At 37.6% G+C, this 18430-nt stretch overlaps 1 protein-coding gene across 1 annotated transcript; it reads left to right on the top strand.

Annotated features, from left to right (window-relative positions):
- Positions 1–962: 962 nt before the first annotated feature.
- On the top strand, positions 963–9732 carry hrc (histidine rich calcium binding protein). Its single transcript, XM_007248728.4, has 6 exons — positions 963–1985; positions 6120–6217; positions 7268–7336; positions 7421–7475; positions 9116–9152; positions 9263–9732. Exons 1-6 carry the CDS (start codon positions 1226–1228, stop codon positions 9282–9284), a joined length of 1041 nt encoding a protein of 346 aa, XP_007248790.3. The 5' UTR covers positions 963–1225; the 3' UTR covers positions 9285–9732.
- Positions 9733–18430: the final 8698 nt, after the last annotated feature.

Raw genomic sequence — 18430 nt, 5'->3', positions numbered from 1 at the left:
GAGTGCCTCTGAAAAATCTCATTTTGCAGGGCTAAGTCTCTCTGACTCCGGCTGCTGATGCAAACAGCACAATCGAGATTCGAATGGACAATCCTCGGATCAAATTGACAATGTCTCAGTTGCTTTTTTTTTGTCAGAAGGTGTAGGTAACTACACATTTGGCATTGTACATAGGAATTAGACAAATATAAAAAAAGGCATAACAAAACTGATATGAAATGGGGGCTCTGGGTGGTCCACTGGGCTAAGCGCTGCCACCATAATCAAGAGATCGCCAGTTTGAATCCTGTTCATGTTGCTTGCCATCAGATGCTGGAGTCCTGAGAGAGCATAATTGGTCTTGCTCTCTCTGGGTGGGTACAGTAGATGGCGTTCTTTCCCCTCACCACTCCAAAGGGTGATGTGGATCAAGACAAGGCTGCGTCTGTGAGCTGATGTATTGGAACCGAGTTGCTGCGCTTTCCTCCGAGTGTTAGCGCTGTAATGCTACTCGGAAATGCTGCATCAGCAGTAGTTCAAAAAGAGACGGAGTCTGACTTCACATGTGTCAGAGAAGGCATGAGCTAGTCTTTAACAAATTAATGCAAGTCCTCTAAGTTTAAAGGCTGTTATGTCGATATAGGATTTTCTTTAGAGAATTACTTGTACTATGTACATCTTGTTGTGTGTTTTGAAATCTCTGATTTATCTCAAATAAATAACTATAAACTATAACTAAGGTTATGCATGTATCTCAGTCTATTCTTTCAGTCACAGATTGACTAAAGGACATCAGGAGAACAGACGTACACACATGGCCCTGTCAGTCATCTCTGCTTCCCTGTTCCACCGTGCCCTCTAGGAGTGTGTGTGTGTGTGTGTGTGTGTGTGTGTGTGTGTGTGTGTGTGTGTGTGTGTGTGTGTGTGTGCGTGTGCATGTGTGTGTGTGTGTGTGTTTGCGTGTGTGTGTGTGTGTGTGCGCGTGTGTGTGTGTGACTACGCGGCTGGTCTATAGTGGTCAGTCTCCATTCTCTCACTCCCTCTAGAAGAGCCAAATAAGCAGGAGACCCACAGTCAGCCCAACTCAACCAGCAGGTTCTTCTCTTCCTTTGTGAGGAATCTTTGCCTTTTGCCTTGGGCTGCTGCTGGGTGGAGACTTTATGACTGCAGTGAAATAGCTCACTCTAATCTGAAAGGTTCTGGTTCGTCTGATTGTTCTTCTGAGAGGAACTGGAAGGTCTGAGAGATGGCGGCACGGCGTTTCGGGCCTGTGGTTCTGCTGCTGGTTCTGCTGAGTGCGGGAGCGTGGACGGTTCAGGCTGAGGAAGAGGAGGAGGAGGACCGTGCAGACGAAGGGCAGCTGGAAAGCCTGGACGGTGGAGATGTGAGTGATGAAGAAGGAGCGGAAGATAACCTAGAGGGAGAAGCTGAAGACACTGATGACAATGAAGACCATGAAGAAGGAGAGGAAAACGAGGGGGAGAAGGGTGAGGCTGAAGAAGAAGAAGAAGCTGAGGAAGAAGAGGAGGTGGAGCTAACTGAGGTTGATGAGGAGGAAGAGGAAGAAGAAGAAGGAGATACTGCACTTGATCAAGAGGACCAAGAGGACGATGGGGAGGAAGACGAGGAGAACACATCAAATGAAGAAGCTGGAGATGTAGATTCTGAAGAGGAAGGAGAACAAGCAGAAGAGGAAGATGATGATGATGATAATGATCAAGAACATAACGAGAAAGATGACAATGATAAAGATGAGGATGAACCTGAAGCTGCTGGAGAAGATTCTGAGGAGGAAGATGGTGATGGTGATGAGGATGAGGCTGGAGCTGATGGAGACCATAATGAGGAGGAGAAGGAGGAGGACAATGAGGATGAGGCAGAAGCAGCTGAAGAACATACTGAGGAAGAGGAGGAGGATGAGGTTGGAGCTGGAGCTGCTGATGAAGAAGAAGAAGAGGGTGAAGATAAAAGAGCAGCAGATGAAGTAGTTGAGGAAAAGGCTGAAGGTATCTAGTGCACATTTAGTGTTCTAATGTATGTATTCATGTGTGTTCTGAGTCGGGAACAAGAAACTAATGTTTTCTACTTAAGTTACTGAGTTACAGTCCAGCTGAGAGAGTTCTGAACAGATCTCAGGCTGGTTTAAAGGTGTTGGAAGATATGTAGGGGTTAAAAAATCTCCCCATATAGACCACAGTCACAGGCCTAGTCATATTTCTCATTTGTATCCCCCTACGCTTTATGTTTGGAACGTCACTCTTCCACTTGGAACTGAGTGAGAAGGGAAAAGGCGTTGGTATCCTCTCATAATAAATAAGACAAAGAGAAAAAAAGGCAAAATAATGAAAAATAAAAGAACACAGATTCATTATCAGCTACTAGTGGTCTCTGTAGATCAGCCTGCCAGCTTACTATCAGCTGCCGGAGCCCTGAGAGAGCACAATTGCAACCGAGTCGCTGCGCTTTCCTCCGAGTGTTAGCGCTGTGATGCTACTATGTAATGCTACATCAGCAGCAGTTCAAAAAGAGGTGGAGTCTGACTTCACATGTGTCGGAGGAGGCGTGTGCTAGTCTTCACCCTCCTTGTGTTGAGGCAATACTAGTGATTGGGGATAACCAGCTTAGTAGTGGCTGACAGGGTGGGACACATCACCACATCAATTAGGAGAAAAACATGAGAAAATTTGAAAGAAACTAACAAAAAATACTTTAAGTAGCTCCACACTTGATAGTAGAAAATCTTCTTTAACTCATAAAGTTGCCTGAGGTGTCAGAATGAAACTGACTCGCAAGTGGAATGGGAAATTTAGCTTAGCTAGCTACCAAAACATTGCTATGAAGAAAAGGGCAATAATCAAATCAAACTTTTTATATAGTGATTTTTATAGTGCTGATGTTGCAAATCAGCTTAACAGGAATCTGGTAGCAGGACAGAGAATCAGACAAAACATTAGAACCCCTTGTGAACAACAGAGGCAGAGAAAAACTCAGAACTTAAGGAGGAAGAAACCTTGGAGACAATCAAGGCTCATATCGTTGCTGTCCAATGAAAAACAAGTATATCCATTTTTGTCGATCTTTAGTTTATTACATAATTTGAAACCACAAACTGTCCATTACACTGTGCCAAAATTTCTTGATAAACGGACCAATAGAAACACTTTAAAATGACCTGAAATAAACGTTGTTTAAATTGACTTTCATTGAAAGTTTAGAAGGTTTTTTTTCTCTCCTATAAAGTGTCTGTTTTGGAGATACTTGTTTTTCATTGGACAGCGATGATATGTCGATATATATATATATATATATATATATATATATATATATATATATATATATATATATATATATATATATATATATATCATTTTTAACAATGAAAATACAAAGATTTTGAAGGAAGTTTGTGGATTTTACAGCCAGACTGCTGATTAGCTGTCTAATTTAAATTAATTTTTTATGCTATCATGGCGTCTATAAATATTAGGAAAAATATTGATTATTACTATAATATTATGTTTAGTGTTACTGTATCTTTTTTTTATGTGAGTACCCTTCCCAGAGAATGGAGTCAGGCCTACGGGATAGAGCCTACTTAGTGTAGTTGGGCATGTCAATAAATACTGGAGTCAATAAATTATAAACAAAATATTAATTTAAATATAATTAATATATTAACAAACGTTTTGCTCAGATTTTATGGATATGATGATGTTTTTGTACTAGTTTCAGTTTTCTTAAACTGTCCCACAATGTAATTTTTATAGCAATACACTGAATTGTAACACAATTACACCCATTCTGGTATTGGTATCAAAGTACTGCTACTGGTATACTACTATATAATAATACTAATATTACTAATACTCATAATAACGATATTCAGCTCTAGTGTTGAGTACGTTTATGAAATACAATCTCGTCATTATGTACAGTTGTAAGGGGTATTTTTAACTCTTCTGTTGGCCCGTCGTGTTCTGTTAGTGCAAGCATGCAGAGACATACTTTAGCTCTAAAATAGCCGGCTATATCTGAACAGTAATCAGCATGCAGACTATTCCAAACCCTTTAAGCCACACAGGGCTGATGGCTGTTGGCATAAACCTGCTGATTTGTATTTCAGCTATGCTAGGTGTAGTGTATCTAACACTGTGTCAGTCATGTTCATTACGTTTTCTGTTATAACTTTAATAGGGGTCATTAAAGTTAAGCAGGTTGCTAAAAATATATATAATATATTTCCTTTTATTTACCTGCTAACAATGAGACTTTACTCAGATTTCCCAGAGGACTGAACTCCTAAACCATCTGTATTCTGAAAATATGAAGCTATACAATCCCCCAAAAAAGCTGCTTCAGGTTAGTTTCATTAGCGTAGCTCATAAACCATTAGCTTAAAGCTAAACTATGGAAGCCCATTCCCACCACCTTAAATACAAAACTAAAAATCCAGCACATTTTGAGATACATTGTCAGGTGCGGGTGCAGGGAGGACGCGGAGGCGGACGCAAATGCAAACAAAAAAGGGATTTATTAAAGAAAACAAATACAAAATACACCGGGAATAAACTGAAAACCGGACTGAGGAAACTGGGGAACACATAGAGCACTGACAGATGATAAACATACAAGGATCGACACCGGGGAAATGGAACACGGACCTTAAATAGAGGTGCACACACACAGGAAACAGGAAACACCTGGGACGAAGGGGCGGAGCTACAAATGAACACAGGTGAGTGGAAAAACACTGGGAATGAAACACAGAGGAGCCGGGTCACATGAGAACATACAGACAAGAGAACAGACAGGACATGACATACATGTCTGTTTTGAGATACTGTCTTATTGTTTTGAGATACTATCTCATTATTATGTGATACTAAGTCATTATTTTGAGATACTATCTTATTATTATGTGATACTAAGTCATGTATCTTAACATTATCTATCATAACATTATCTTATAATTATAAGATGCTATCTTTTTTGAGATGCTAATTTGTTATTTTGAGATGCTAATGTTTTATTTTGAGGTACTGTCATTGTTTTGAGATAGTAAGTCCTTATTTTGAGAAACTAATGTGTTATTTTGAGATACATCTCTTTATTTTGAGATAGTAAGTCATTTTTGAGATGTTAATTTGTTATTTTGAGGTATTATTTTGAGACGTCATTATTGTGAGATGCTATCTCATTATTTTAAGATACTGTCTCATTATTTTGTGATAGTTAGTCATTATTTTAAGATACCTCATTATTATTAGATGCTATTTCGTTATTATTAGATGCTATCTCATTATTAGTTAAAAACATCTTTGAATAACCACTTAGTATGTCAAAATTATAATACAATTAATGATATAACAATTTACAGAATACTGAGGAAAACATATGGCAGGAATGAGCTTTCATACTTAACTGCACTAAACCAGAACTTTCCTTTACCTCAAGAAAACCTTTATTCAACACATTAATCTTTTTAGATAAATAAAAAAAACTCATGTTAAATCTTATTTTATTTTCACATTGCCAAATCTGTTCCTGAATGTGCGCCTTGCTTGGTGGAAGGGATTAGCTGTGAAGCTAAAGATCCTGGTAGTGTGTTGTAAGATAATCATGTTTGGGGTGAATAGCTTGACAAACCAGTTCAAAAATCATCTGTAATGAAGCAGTGTACAATAAAAGTGAGTTCCCTGGCCAGAAAAGTATTACTAAGGCCCAGCCCTGGAGCCAGGCTTGGGGTCGTGGCCGGGCAGCCCACTCAGCCATGTGAACCCACCACCACCATTCAAAGACTCTGGTTGTGAAGCTTAGTCTTAGCTTGGTTGACAAGTGTGATCATGTGCGGGTCATGTTCCTCATGCTGGTCAACCAGCTTGACGATTCTGGTCCGGTTGGTCCTGCTCATTAACCATCTTGGTCATGTTGGGTGTTTAACTAGCCTGTTCAGGCTGATTTACCATCATGTTGAGCTACCAGTTTGATCATGCTCACCAGTTGAATAATTAAAATTCAGCTGAGCTTCACCAGCTTGAGTTGGCTAGGCTCTTTGTTTTGTGCAGAGATGGTGGAGTTGGTCTAGAGACTGGCGTATGTGGTTTCTGGGTGGTTTTTAGCATTTCTCTTCTGCTCTACAGACGTCAGGGCAGCAGAGGAAGAGGAGGAGACTGCATCAACACATGGAGCTGAAGAATATCACTCTGGATCTCTGTGTAGCCTCTGCTCCATCTGTGAGGTACTGCACATCTATCTATCTATCTGTCTATCTGTCTGTCTGTCTGTCTGTCTATCTATCTATCTATCGACACATATTCTAATTTAATGTTTTTCCTACATAGTAAATGAATAGTGAAGTGATCTAGTCTATGAAGGAACACATAACGAACTATGTAGTAACTTAAAAGTATTAAACAAACCAAAATACTCTCTTATCTGAGGTTCTGTTAACTTGCGGACTCTGATGAACTTATCCTGAACAACAGAGGAAAGTCTTGCTCTTTTTTTTGGATTAGAACCAACCCTTTACAACACAACTGATGTTTAAGAAATTTTGACACTTTAAGTAATAATACTGAAAACTGCATACAGCTCTGAAAAAGATACCACTTAAAAATGATGAGTTTCTTTAATTTTACAAAATTGAAAACCTCTGGAATATAATCAAGAGGAAGATGGATGATCACAAGCCATCAAACCAAACTGAACTGCTTGAATTTTTGCACCAGGAGTAAAGCAGCATAAAGTTATCCAAAAGCAGTGTGTAAGACTGGTGGAGGAGAACATGATGAGGATTATTCCACCAAATATTGATTTCTGAACTCTTAAAACTTGAATATGAACTTGTTTTCTTTGCATTATTTGAGGTCTGAAAGCTCTGCATCTTTTTTTGGTATTTCAGCCATTTCTCATTTTCTGCAAATAAATGCTCTAATTTACAATATTTTTATTTGTAATTTGGGAGAAATGTTGTCTGTAGTTTATAGAATAAAACAACAATGTTCATTTTACTCAAACATAAACCTATAAAAGCAAAATCAGAGAAACTGATTCAGAAACTGAAGTGGTCTCTTCATTTTTTCTAGAGCTGTATTTGCATATATATCCAAGACCAGTCTGATTTTGTGGAGATGTTTTGGGTCAGAAACCCAGTCTTTTAGCTATCACCCTCTGGCCCTTATTAAAGTAGCTCAGCTTCATGCTGTTTACACTTTTTAAGTTTTGATTGAACTTCTATAAAAACAGTCAGTATTGCTGATATGATGTGAGGTGTGTGTTTGTGATTCAGAACTGTGGAAGCTGTGATCAGTGTCCGTGTGAGGAGGGAGACTCATCAGCACACTGTCAGCACTGTGAGGTAAGAGATGATATTTAAGCGAATGAGATAAAATAAAGTTCTTTTCAATATGAGTTTAACTTCTCCATTGTTCTCCTCTCACAGCAATGCTCCTACTGTTACATCTGTCCTGTTATCTGTGAGACAGTCTGTGAACCAGGTAAGAGAGACTTAACACAGCCAGACTCACAGCATCTACCAAACATGCTAATCCTCATCAACAGCATGAACACCCAACACTGCAGGCAGTCAGTGCTCAAGTGTTTTTCATTTAGTTTTAGTCTTTTAACTAAAAATGTAAGAGAGTTTTAGCACATTTTAGTCATTTAGTTATTAGTTTTAGTTAAAAAAAGAAAACATTTTAGTCTAGTTTTAGTTATAAATAAAAATAATTATGTATTTATGTATTTTATGTATTATGTAATTATCTTTTAGTCACATTTTAGTCATTAAGTTATTATTGGTTTTAGTTAGTAAACAAGATTTTAATCTAGTTTTAGTATAAATTTATGTTTTTACCAAACAACAGTATGAACACTGCAGGCAGTCAGTGTTTATCTTTAAAGATGCTTTTTATTTAGTTTTAGTCTTTTAACTAAAATGTATATTCATTTTATTTACATTTAAGTCTAGTTTTAGTTATAAATAAAAATAATTATGTATTTATATGGTTTTACCAAACACTGTAATCCTACATTAACAGCATGAACACCCAACACAGCAGGCAATCAGTGTTCATTTTTAAAGGTGCTTTTTGATTTAGTTTTAGAAATTTAACTAACATTTATTATTATTTTTAGTTTGAAGAAAACAAAGACATTTTGGTCTAGTTTTAGTATTAAAAAAAAAATAATAATTCCGTATTTTTATGGTTTTACCAAACACGGTAGTTCTCATCAACAGCATGAACACCCAACACTGCAGGCAATTAGTATCTATTTTAAAGGTGTTTTTGATTTAGTTTTAGTCTTTTGACAAAAAAAAAAAATAGGTCTAGTCATATACATGTTATAAGTTATTATTGGTTTTAGTTGAAGAAAACAAACAGGATTTTAGTTTTATTTTTGTTTTATTTTTATAGTTATTTTGTATTTTTATTCTTTTACTATTTTAGACTTATAATTATGAGATTATTTATTGCTAATTTTTATTAATATACATTAATACATATTTTTAAATAGATTTTTTTTGTATGGTTCACCAAAATAAATAAATACATTTGTGTGGTAGTTTTAAACAGACTTCTGGTTCAGCCACCAGCAGTGTGAACAAATTTGACACAACTTTAGACCAAACCGACTCTTTAACTCCAACTCTTTAAAGAGCCACTAAACCCTAAACCATATTTTTTTTCCCATTAATAGCTGAAATATGTTCCTTTAAAGTAATAAAACATATCAGTCCTGCTTAAAAATTGTATGAACCTTTCGTAACCTTTAAAAAACGCTTTTATTGTGGTAATTTTATCTATGCAGTGCCTTCTCAGGTTCAACTGTGCTCTAGGTATGTATGATAAGTATGATTATTCTGTGTACTTTGTTACGCAGACACATCACAATATGCAAATTAGTCTATCAATAATAATCAATAATACCGTCTGGCCCCTGCTGACGTCCAATCATCTGCGTCTCACTATTATTAGAGGCCGAACACTGCTGCTGCAGCTCAGCCAATCATCTCTCCCTCCTGCTCTGCCTCTAAACCCATAAATAACTCAGTGCCCCTCCCAAACAACCTCTCTTATTTTTTTTGCATTTTTTTCAAATTTGAAATTTAATTACACTCTGTTGTTTCTCACAGGTGGTCTTGTGGATGTTCTGTCTGGAACTTTTTATCAGTAAGAATTTTGCAGCTAAAACTTACAAAATTATATGTATGTGTGTTAATGAGTTTATATAAGCATTAAAAGCTCAAATACATTTTCCCCTTTATTTCTCTGGTTTGCAGGACTGTTGCCTCATACCTCTGAGTACCTTTGACTCCAGCGCCATCCTGTGGAGAAGAGCAGAAGTACAGCTCAGCTCAGGGTTCTGTATCGTGTGTTAGAGGATGAACAGATTCCCCGGTTTAGGACAGATACAGATACAGAAACAGGACTGGGGAAACAACATGGCCCTTCTTCATCTGTACAGCTGAGGACCGGACACCACGGGGCCTGATGTTTACCATGGCACAAACAACTACAACACAATATGGCAGCAGGAATTATCAGTTGTATATTGTAGAGATATATTTATGAAATTAATTATAAATGTGTCATTTTTTTGTTCTGGTCATTAAAAAACTCTGTTTTAATGAATAATTCTTATTCATCTGGTTCCAGTACAAATATATTTCCAGTGGGGGATGTATTTGCACTGGATGTGAATTTCTAACATCTAACAGCATTTCCAAAATAAACCAATTTCACATGAAAATACTTGGTTTTACTGGTTGATTAGCTAATTCTCTATAGTTTTTTTATTTTTCTAATTTCTTGTACCACCCATGCAGCTGCTACTCTACTGCTTATCCCCCATCACTAGTGATGCCACATCACCAGGAGGGTGAAGACTAGCACATGCCTCCTCCGATACATGAGAATTCAGACTCCGCCTCTTTTTAAACTGCTGCTGATGCAGCATTACCAAGTAGTGCAGCGACTCGGTTCTGATACATCAATCAGCTCACAGACATTTTTATAATTGTAATGAGTAACAATGCAGCAAATATAAATTCTGAATTTAGTAAAAATATTAAACTCATCCAAAATATGTAGTGAAGAAAAATAATACTCCCGTAGATACAGATACAGTATTTTAGTACTAACATAATACTTATGCAAACTGTAAATAGGCTCTACTGAAATAGGTTATGTCACCCTTCTTAATTTACACCACACAAGAGGGGACACTACTGAAGGGCTACCACAAGGTTAAACTACCTATTAACTTATGCAACTATCCAATTAGCCAATCATGTGGCAGACAATCTCCAAATCATCACTGATCATCAGTAAATTTTACATTTCATTTGTAAATCAAGGGAGCAGAGTCTGGAGGAAGAGTGGAGACACAAACAGTCCAAACTGCTCGAGGTCTAGTGTGAAGTTTCCACCAATCAGTGATGATTTGGAGAGGCATGTCATCTGCTGGTGTTGATCCACTGTGTTTTATTATCAAGTCTAAACTCAGTGCTGTTTTGTTTTCCCACAAAATCTTACAGCACTTCATGCTTCCCTCTGCTACTAACAACTTTTATGGAGATGAGATTTCATTTTCCAGCTGGACTTGGCACACTGCCCACACTGCCAAACATTGTCAAAAGCACCAGTTGGTCTTATATATTATTCTAATTTTCTGAGACACTGATTTTTGGGTTTTTACAATAAAATAAATAAATGCTTAAAATAGATCACTCTGTGTGTAATACATCTATATAATATATTTTGAAACATTTTTAACTGAATTACTGGAATTAAATAACTTTTTATTGATATTTAATGTTTTTAAGATGCACTAGTATATATATATATATATATATATATATATATATATATATATATATATATATATATATATATATTTGGCATTTACACAGACAGTGTTTCTACAGAGCTTAGTGAGCTGCACAAAGCTAGAGCTGCTGACAAGGGAGCTGTGCCTGACTCTAAAATAGTCTTTGACTGAGGTCATTTTTGTTGGTAAAATTAGGTGTGAGGTGAAGATTATTCCAGAGTTGGGGAGCTTTATAAGAGGAAGCTCTTCCTCCTGCAGAGCTCCTCTGAATTCTGGGAACTACTAAGAAACCAGCACCCTGAGATCTAAGTAATCACAGTGGTTTATAAAAGGAGATAAAGTCTTGCAAATACTCAGGTGTTGAGCCCTTGTAGGGCTTTATACACAAAAATGCAGGGGTCAGCGGTGCAATTCATTTCTTTCGTGTTCAATTTCAGCAGATTTGGTCAGAGTTTGCTGTCTGCACCACTGACATCTGACTCCAGAAGTTCTCAGTGATATGCCGTGTATCTGGGAAATGTTCATGTTGTTCAGAGCACACTTTAATTAAGTGTAATTTAATGATGTTCTGTCTCCTGGGCTCTCATCCATGACCTCGTTCTGCCAGAGACTAAGCCACCTTTAGCCTGAGGCATCTCGCTTTCTTCCGTCATCACGCTTTTATTTCCTGATTATGTTCATATGCTTTACCAGTGTAAGAATTTAGTCTCAGTGTGTTAAACAGAACAGAACGATCCAAGAACACAAGAACAAGTGGCAGCATAAACAATGCAGGTAAAACAATTCCACAAGATTCAGTGAAAACATGGCTTCATTACCTCAAGGCTAGATTATTGTAATGCGCTACTGTCTGGATGTTCCTGCAGTAACTTAAATGAACTTCAGTTAGTTCAAAATTTGAGCATATTAGTCCAGTTGTATCAGAACTGCAGTGGCTTTCAATTAAATTCCGCATAGACTATAAAGTTCTCCTGTTTACCTATAAAACCCTACAAAGGCTCATCACCTGAGTATTTGCGAGACTTTATCTCCTTTTATAAACCACTGCATTACTCAGATCTCAGGGTGCTGGTTTCTTAGTAATTCCCTGAATTCAGAGGAGCTCTGCAGGAGGAAGAGCTTTCTCTTATAAAGCTTCCCAACTCTGGAATAATCTTCTCGAATATGTTCGGGACTCAGACACAGTCTCAATCTTTAAGTCTAGACTGAAAACTTACTTGATTATTGTTCAGTTTAGCTTTTGGTAATTAATGTTTCTCCCTTTAGATAAGGCTGCAGATCCAGGGGTTCATGGACAGAGGGGATTGTGGGTAAACTAAGATGTTGGTGGTGTTGTTCTCCCACTGCACACGGTCACTCAGGTTTGTGGACGGTGGAGTGGGTGGATGCCGGTGTTTCAGGGTGTCTCCATGTCTGTTACCTTCTGGCTCTCTCCCTTTAGTTAGGCTGTTTTATTCAGATCGGCTGGAGTCATTAGATAGATAATCACACTCTGATAATGTTTTATATTTTCTGTTTTACATAAATACCGTCAAAACTAATTCCATCTCTCTGCCTTTCTGTGGAATGGGTTTCTTCCTCGTCCACTTAATGTAAGGGAGTTTTTTTCTTGCCACTGTTGTAATATAATTTGCATCTCTGTGGTGCTGCTCATAAGAGGCGTGAACCTGTTTTTCTTTTTCTTTCTGTTGTAAAAAGCAATATAAAAATAAATACATTGAATTGAACTGAATTGAATGAATATCCTGCACAAGTGCACAGTAGGCTATAAATCATACCCTGCATTTTTTCCCCTGTAGCACATTCTTGCCTTAAAGCAGTAAACCAGTTTCTGGTGTAGGTGAATTGGAAAGAAAACATGGTAAAGACTCGGTTCTGAACGTATTACTTAAAAGTCTTGGTCTTGACTCGGACTTAACATGTCCTGGTCTTGTCTTGACTCAGACTCGACATGTCCTGGTCTTGGTCTTGACTCTGTCTCAACATGTCCTGGTCTTGGCTCAGACTCGACTACTAAAAGTTTTGGTCTTGACTCAGACTCAACTACTAAAGTCTTGGTCTTGACTCGAACTCTACTACTAAAGTCTTGGTTTTGACTCAGACTCGACATTTTGTGGTCTTGACTCGGACTAAACATGTCCTGGTCTTAATCTTGACTCGGTCTTAACATGTCCTGGTCTTGGCTCAGACTCGACTACTAAAGTCTTGGTTTTGACTCAGACTCGACATTTCCTGGTCTTGGTCTTGACTCAGACTCGACATTTCCTGGTCTTGGTCTTGACTCAGACTCAACATGTCCTGGTCTTGGCTCAGACTCAACTACTAAAGTCTTGGTGTTGACTCGAACTCTACTACTAAAGTCTTGGTTTTGACTCAGACTCGACATTTCATTGTCTTGGTCTTGACTCGGACTGAACATTTCCTGGTTTTGGCTCAGACTTGACTACTAAAGCCCTGGTCTTGACTCAGACTCGACATTTCCTGGTCTTGGTCTTGACTCGGACTCAACATGTCCTGGTCTTGGTCTTGACTTGGTCTCAACATGTCCTGGACTTGGCCTTGACTCTGTCTCCATATGTCCTGATCTTGGCTAAGACTCGACTACTAAAGTCTTGGTCTTGACTCAGACTCGACAACTATAGTCTTGGTCTTGACTCAAACTCAACATGTCCTGGTCTTGGCTCAGACTTGACTACTAAAAGTTTTGGTCTTGACTTAGACTCGACTACTAAAGTCTTGGTTCTGACTTAGACTCGACCTCTCCTGGTCTTGGTCTTGACTCGGTCTCAACATGTCCTGGTCTTGGTCTTGACTCTGTCTCAACATGTCTTGGTCTTGGCTCAGACTCGACTACTAAAGTCTTGGTTTTGACATGAACTCTACTACTAAAGTCTTGGTTTTGACTCAGACTCGACATTTCGTTGTCTTGGTCTTGACTCGGACTCAACATTTTCTGGTTTTGGCTCAGACTTGACTACTAAAGTCTTGGTCTTGACTCAGACTCAACAACTAAAGCCCTGGTCTTGACATTTCGTTGTCTTGGTCTTGACTTGGTCTCAACATGTCCTGGACTTGGTCTTGACTCTGTCTCCACATGTCCTGATCTTGGCTAAGACTCGACTACTAAAGTCTTGGTCTTGACTCAGACTCAACATGTCCTGGTCTTGGTCTTGACTCGGACTCTACATGTCCTGGTCCTGGTCTCGACTCGGCCTCAACACATCCTGGTCTTGGTCTTGAATTGGAAAGAAAACATGGTTTAAGACTCGGTTCTGAATGTATTAATTAAGCAGCTTTGCATTGAGTATTTGCAGTGTTACTTACAGGTGCAACCAGGGACCAGGTAATTCCTTTTTAATTCATAGGAAATAGTTTACATTAAAAGCAGCTGATCTGCTACTCTGGCATTAAGAGTTAATCACCCTTTTCATCTCATGGCCTCACTATCTTTCTTCATCTGTTCTTTCACCAGTTTATCTCCTACACTGCAGGATGTCACTGACTCAGGTGCAGCAGGCATGTGAGAGCGTGGTGTGTGGAATCACGTGGTGCTAGATAAAGATCATTAAAGGATATGTGAAGCAGAAATGTGTCTTCTGACATTGTGTTCCTCTGCTGTGTAACTGATACGCCGTCTCTCTGATTCACACAGTAAATCTAGTCTGACAGCCGTCTCTCAGAGACCATGTGCTTCAGCTCGGCTGCTATCACTGCTAGATCTGCGCTCTGTTCGCTGCACATCATACATTTTAAAGTATCATTAGCAGATTTGCATGAAGGTTGGTGCCTTGCCAATTAATGTGAAATATCTACCAGAAATTTGACCCAGATCTCTAAGGTGGTTAGGTATGATGTTTGCTACATTAGTGTGATGCTGGATGGAAAAGCAGAACATTTCAGAACATTTCACTTTCTTCTGTAATTTCTAGCTGCATACACACAATCATTTTTACAACTGCACAGGAGCTGTTCAGCGTGTAGTTTGACTCAGACTCAACATGTCCCAGTCTTGATCTGGATTCAACTACTGAAAATCTTGGTCTTGACTCTGACTCGCTCTTGGTCTTGACTCAGATTCAACTACTAAAAGTCTTGATCTTGACCTGGACTCAACATGTCCCAGTTTTGGTCTTTACTGGGACTCTACATGTCCTGGTCTTGGTCTTGACTCAGACTCTACATGTTCAAGTCTTGCTCTTGACCTGGACTCAACATGTCCGGGTCTTGGTCTTGTCTCAGGCTTGACTACTAAAGTCTTGGTCTTGGCTCAGACTCGACATGTCCTGTTGTTGGTCTTGGCTCGACTTCTAAATGTCTTGGCTTGACTTCGACTCACACTTGGCCTTGACCTAGACTCGATATGTCTTGGTCTTGACTCTGACTCGCTGTTGGTCTTGACTCAGACTCAACGTGTCCTGGTCTTGGTCTTGACCTGGATTTGATGTGTCCTGGTCTTGGTCTTGACTCAGATTTGACTACTAAATGTCTTGGTCTTGACTTAGACTCTACATGTCTCGTTCTTGGTCTTGACTACTAGATTCGACTACTAAATGTCTTGGTCTTGACTCAGACTCGATTTATCCTGGTCTTGGTCTTGACTACTAAAAGTCTTGTTCTTGACTCAGACTTTACATGTCCCGGTCTTGAGTTTCTAATTGCAGCTGGAATCATGCCTCCACCAACATTTTTCACTAATGCTTTTTGAGAAAAATTAGATACATTTGGTGAGAAGTGTAAAATGCACCTCAGCCACCAAAAAAAAAAAGAAAAAAAAAAAAAAAAAAGGAAAAATGCAGGTGTTTCTTCTCCGTCCTCAAGGCCTTGACTGACAGCTGTCTCTGAAGCTTATCTACGGCCTGATCTCGGGTCAGGGAGACTCGTGGCGCGTGTGAGTTGGATGGAGAGATAAAGCTGTCAGTGAGAGGGAGGCGGAGATGCGGGAGAGACGCCTCTGATTATATAGAAACTGAGGCAGGTGATTCCTGATGGTCTTGTGATGGTACAGAGGCTTTTCTGAGTGAAGTTACATCAGAAATCATGTGAGTTTATATCTGAGAATCTATTTTCTCCAACACTCTGCTGATGCCTTGTTTATGTGTGACGCAGTTCTGCGTAAGTATCAGATTTGATCATTGTCTGATACGGGCTGCCATTCAAAAAGCACTGTTCACTGTTCACTCACTACCAACATTAAAAAGCCAATTTTCTGGAAATCTGATTTTGGGTAGTTAATGGGGTTAATGCACAACCCCATATCAGAAAAAATCAGTATATCTTCCATTTATTTTACTTTTTATTTCATTGAGGAAGTATGAACTAGAGCTGCCAACATTAAAATATTAATGCATGCAGTTAATCTGAAAACTTTAGCGAAACAAAATTTACAAAGCCTGTTAATAAATTAGCTGTTTTATTTAGTGTTGTTTTATTTAACTCAGCAATGCTTACTGTTAAGTTCAGAATGTAGATTACCTTTTTATTTATGCTGAAGTTTATGACCTCTCTCATTTGCATGGTCATGCACACACACACACACACAAACGCACACACACACACAGCTGATGGTTCACTTCCTCTTTTCAAGCTGTTGAAGTGTGGAATATGGAGCTAAACTAGAGTTTATTTTCTCAATTTAAACTCATGACTATTGATTTAGTCAAAGAATATTGTTGTGATTTTAAAAGATTGTTGGCACCAATAATACAAATCTGATTGTTTCTAACACTGATTATTTTATTCACATAATAAACAAATACCCAATATCAAAAGTTGGTCTTAAGGGAATAAATGTGTGATTAATCTTGATTCAATTATTAAACGTTCTGTCTGCTCAACCTCCTTTCATTTGTTAATATGCATTAATTCCTGCATTTCAGACCTGCAACACATTACAAAATTGGGAATGCAAAACATTTACCACTTTCAAATGTTGCCATTCTTTCTCTTAAAAACACTTAAAAACATAAAAAATACTAAGTGATGAAGTGTTTTAGGTGTTATTTTGTCCAACACTTCCTGCATATGCATACATTTCTCAAACCGTGCAAAAGTACAGGGTCATATTCAGTGTTTTTTTTTTTCTTTTTTGCCCTGCATTTCAATCAGATTTGGCCACTACCAGATGTCCATGCTGCTTTTGGACATGGTTCACATAAAGTTTTAGTGGTTTTTGTGAATAATTCGGTATCCTAATGCAAGTTAAAAAATGGTTCTTGATGCAGATCTAGATAGATTAGAAAACATGGCAGAGGTCATTACAACATTATAAAAATCATATTTAACCGATTGTTATCAGTTTGTGAAGGTAATTGATATACCTTCCTGTTATACAATGGTGAGATATGGAATTCCACAAGGCTCTATCTTAAGACCATTATTATTTACATTATATACTGTATGCTCTCACTGGGAAAAGTCATTACCTAAAGTCTTTTGTGCTATGTGTGCTTAACTGGACCTATTTTAAACATACTTAAGTAACATTTAAACATTTAAACTACTTCATGTATGTAACCCCATATTTTAAATATGCTTACAGTAAAATAATAATACATTTAATAAGTAATACAACTGTATCACTATTATATTATACACCAGGTATATAAGAAATGTACTAAATATTGATGTTAAATATTTGTGATATATTTACATTAGAGTATAAATATGTTTCTTGTTCCTGTCTTTTGTAATTAGCACACTTCTAGTATACTTTGTTGGATATAAAAATATATTTTAATATACTGTACTGCCATTTTTAGCATGTTACAAATTAACTGATTTTTTTTAAATTAGTTTTTATTTTTTTTAAAGTTACATGATACATTGTACTTTAAGTGAACTACTGTAACTGTTTTCAACACACTTTTCTAAAAATGTGCACAAGAATATTTGGAAATAAGTATTTTAGAAGTATGTTGAATTACATTAAACTAAAAGTGTACTTTATAGTAGTCTATTTATTTGAAATACACTATACTGTACTTTTTTAAAAAGTATGATCAAAGTTTACATTCAAACATTTAATGAAAGCATAATATTAATGAACTTTTATTATATATTTTAAGCAAGCACATACATCTGTTAATATATTTACAGCATACTTATAGAGATGTATGTAGAGATTGTAAGTGCAATTCATTATATTTTACCTGCTCTGATCATCTCCTTTAAGCAATAGGCTAACTATAGCCAAATGTTTCTGAGAACTGCTGATCAATTATCACACAGATCAAGAAATCAGGTGGAAATAATGGCCCAGTTGATGACCTGTAAAGCCACACAAAGCACCACCCCCATGTTTAAAGGTTAAAATGAGGTTCTGTTGGAATGCAGTGTAACTAGCTTTCAGGTTTATTTCCCATTCATCAGCCACACCAGCCCACAGAACATTCTTTTAATTGACTTCTCACCCTTTCAGAAGTTCAAGTATCAAGTGTGAACCTGCTGGTGCACTTGATTAATAAGCCACACTTTTAATTAAATAGGCTATGTAAACAAATTACATGACATATCGCGAACAGTGCTGCGACATGGCTGGTATAAAAAAATACAGTAGCCTACCAGGAAATGTCACGAGATTAAAGTCCTAATATTAAAAGGGAAAAGTGGATTCATTACT

This window comes from Astyanax mexicanus, chromosome 15 (assembly GCF_023375975.1).
Source record: "Astyanax mexicanus isolate ESR-SI-001 chromosome 15, AstMex3_surface, whole genome shotgun sequence".
In the NCBI taxonomy this organism is placed as follows: Eukaryota; Metazoa; Chordata; class Actinopteri; order Characiformes; family Acestrorhamphidae; genus Astyanax; species Astyanax mexicanus.
This window is presented reverse-complemented; position numbering and strand designations above follow the sequence as displayed.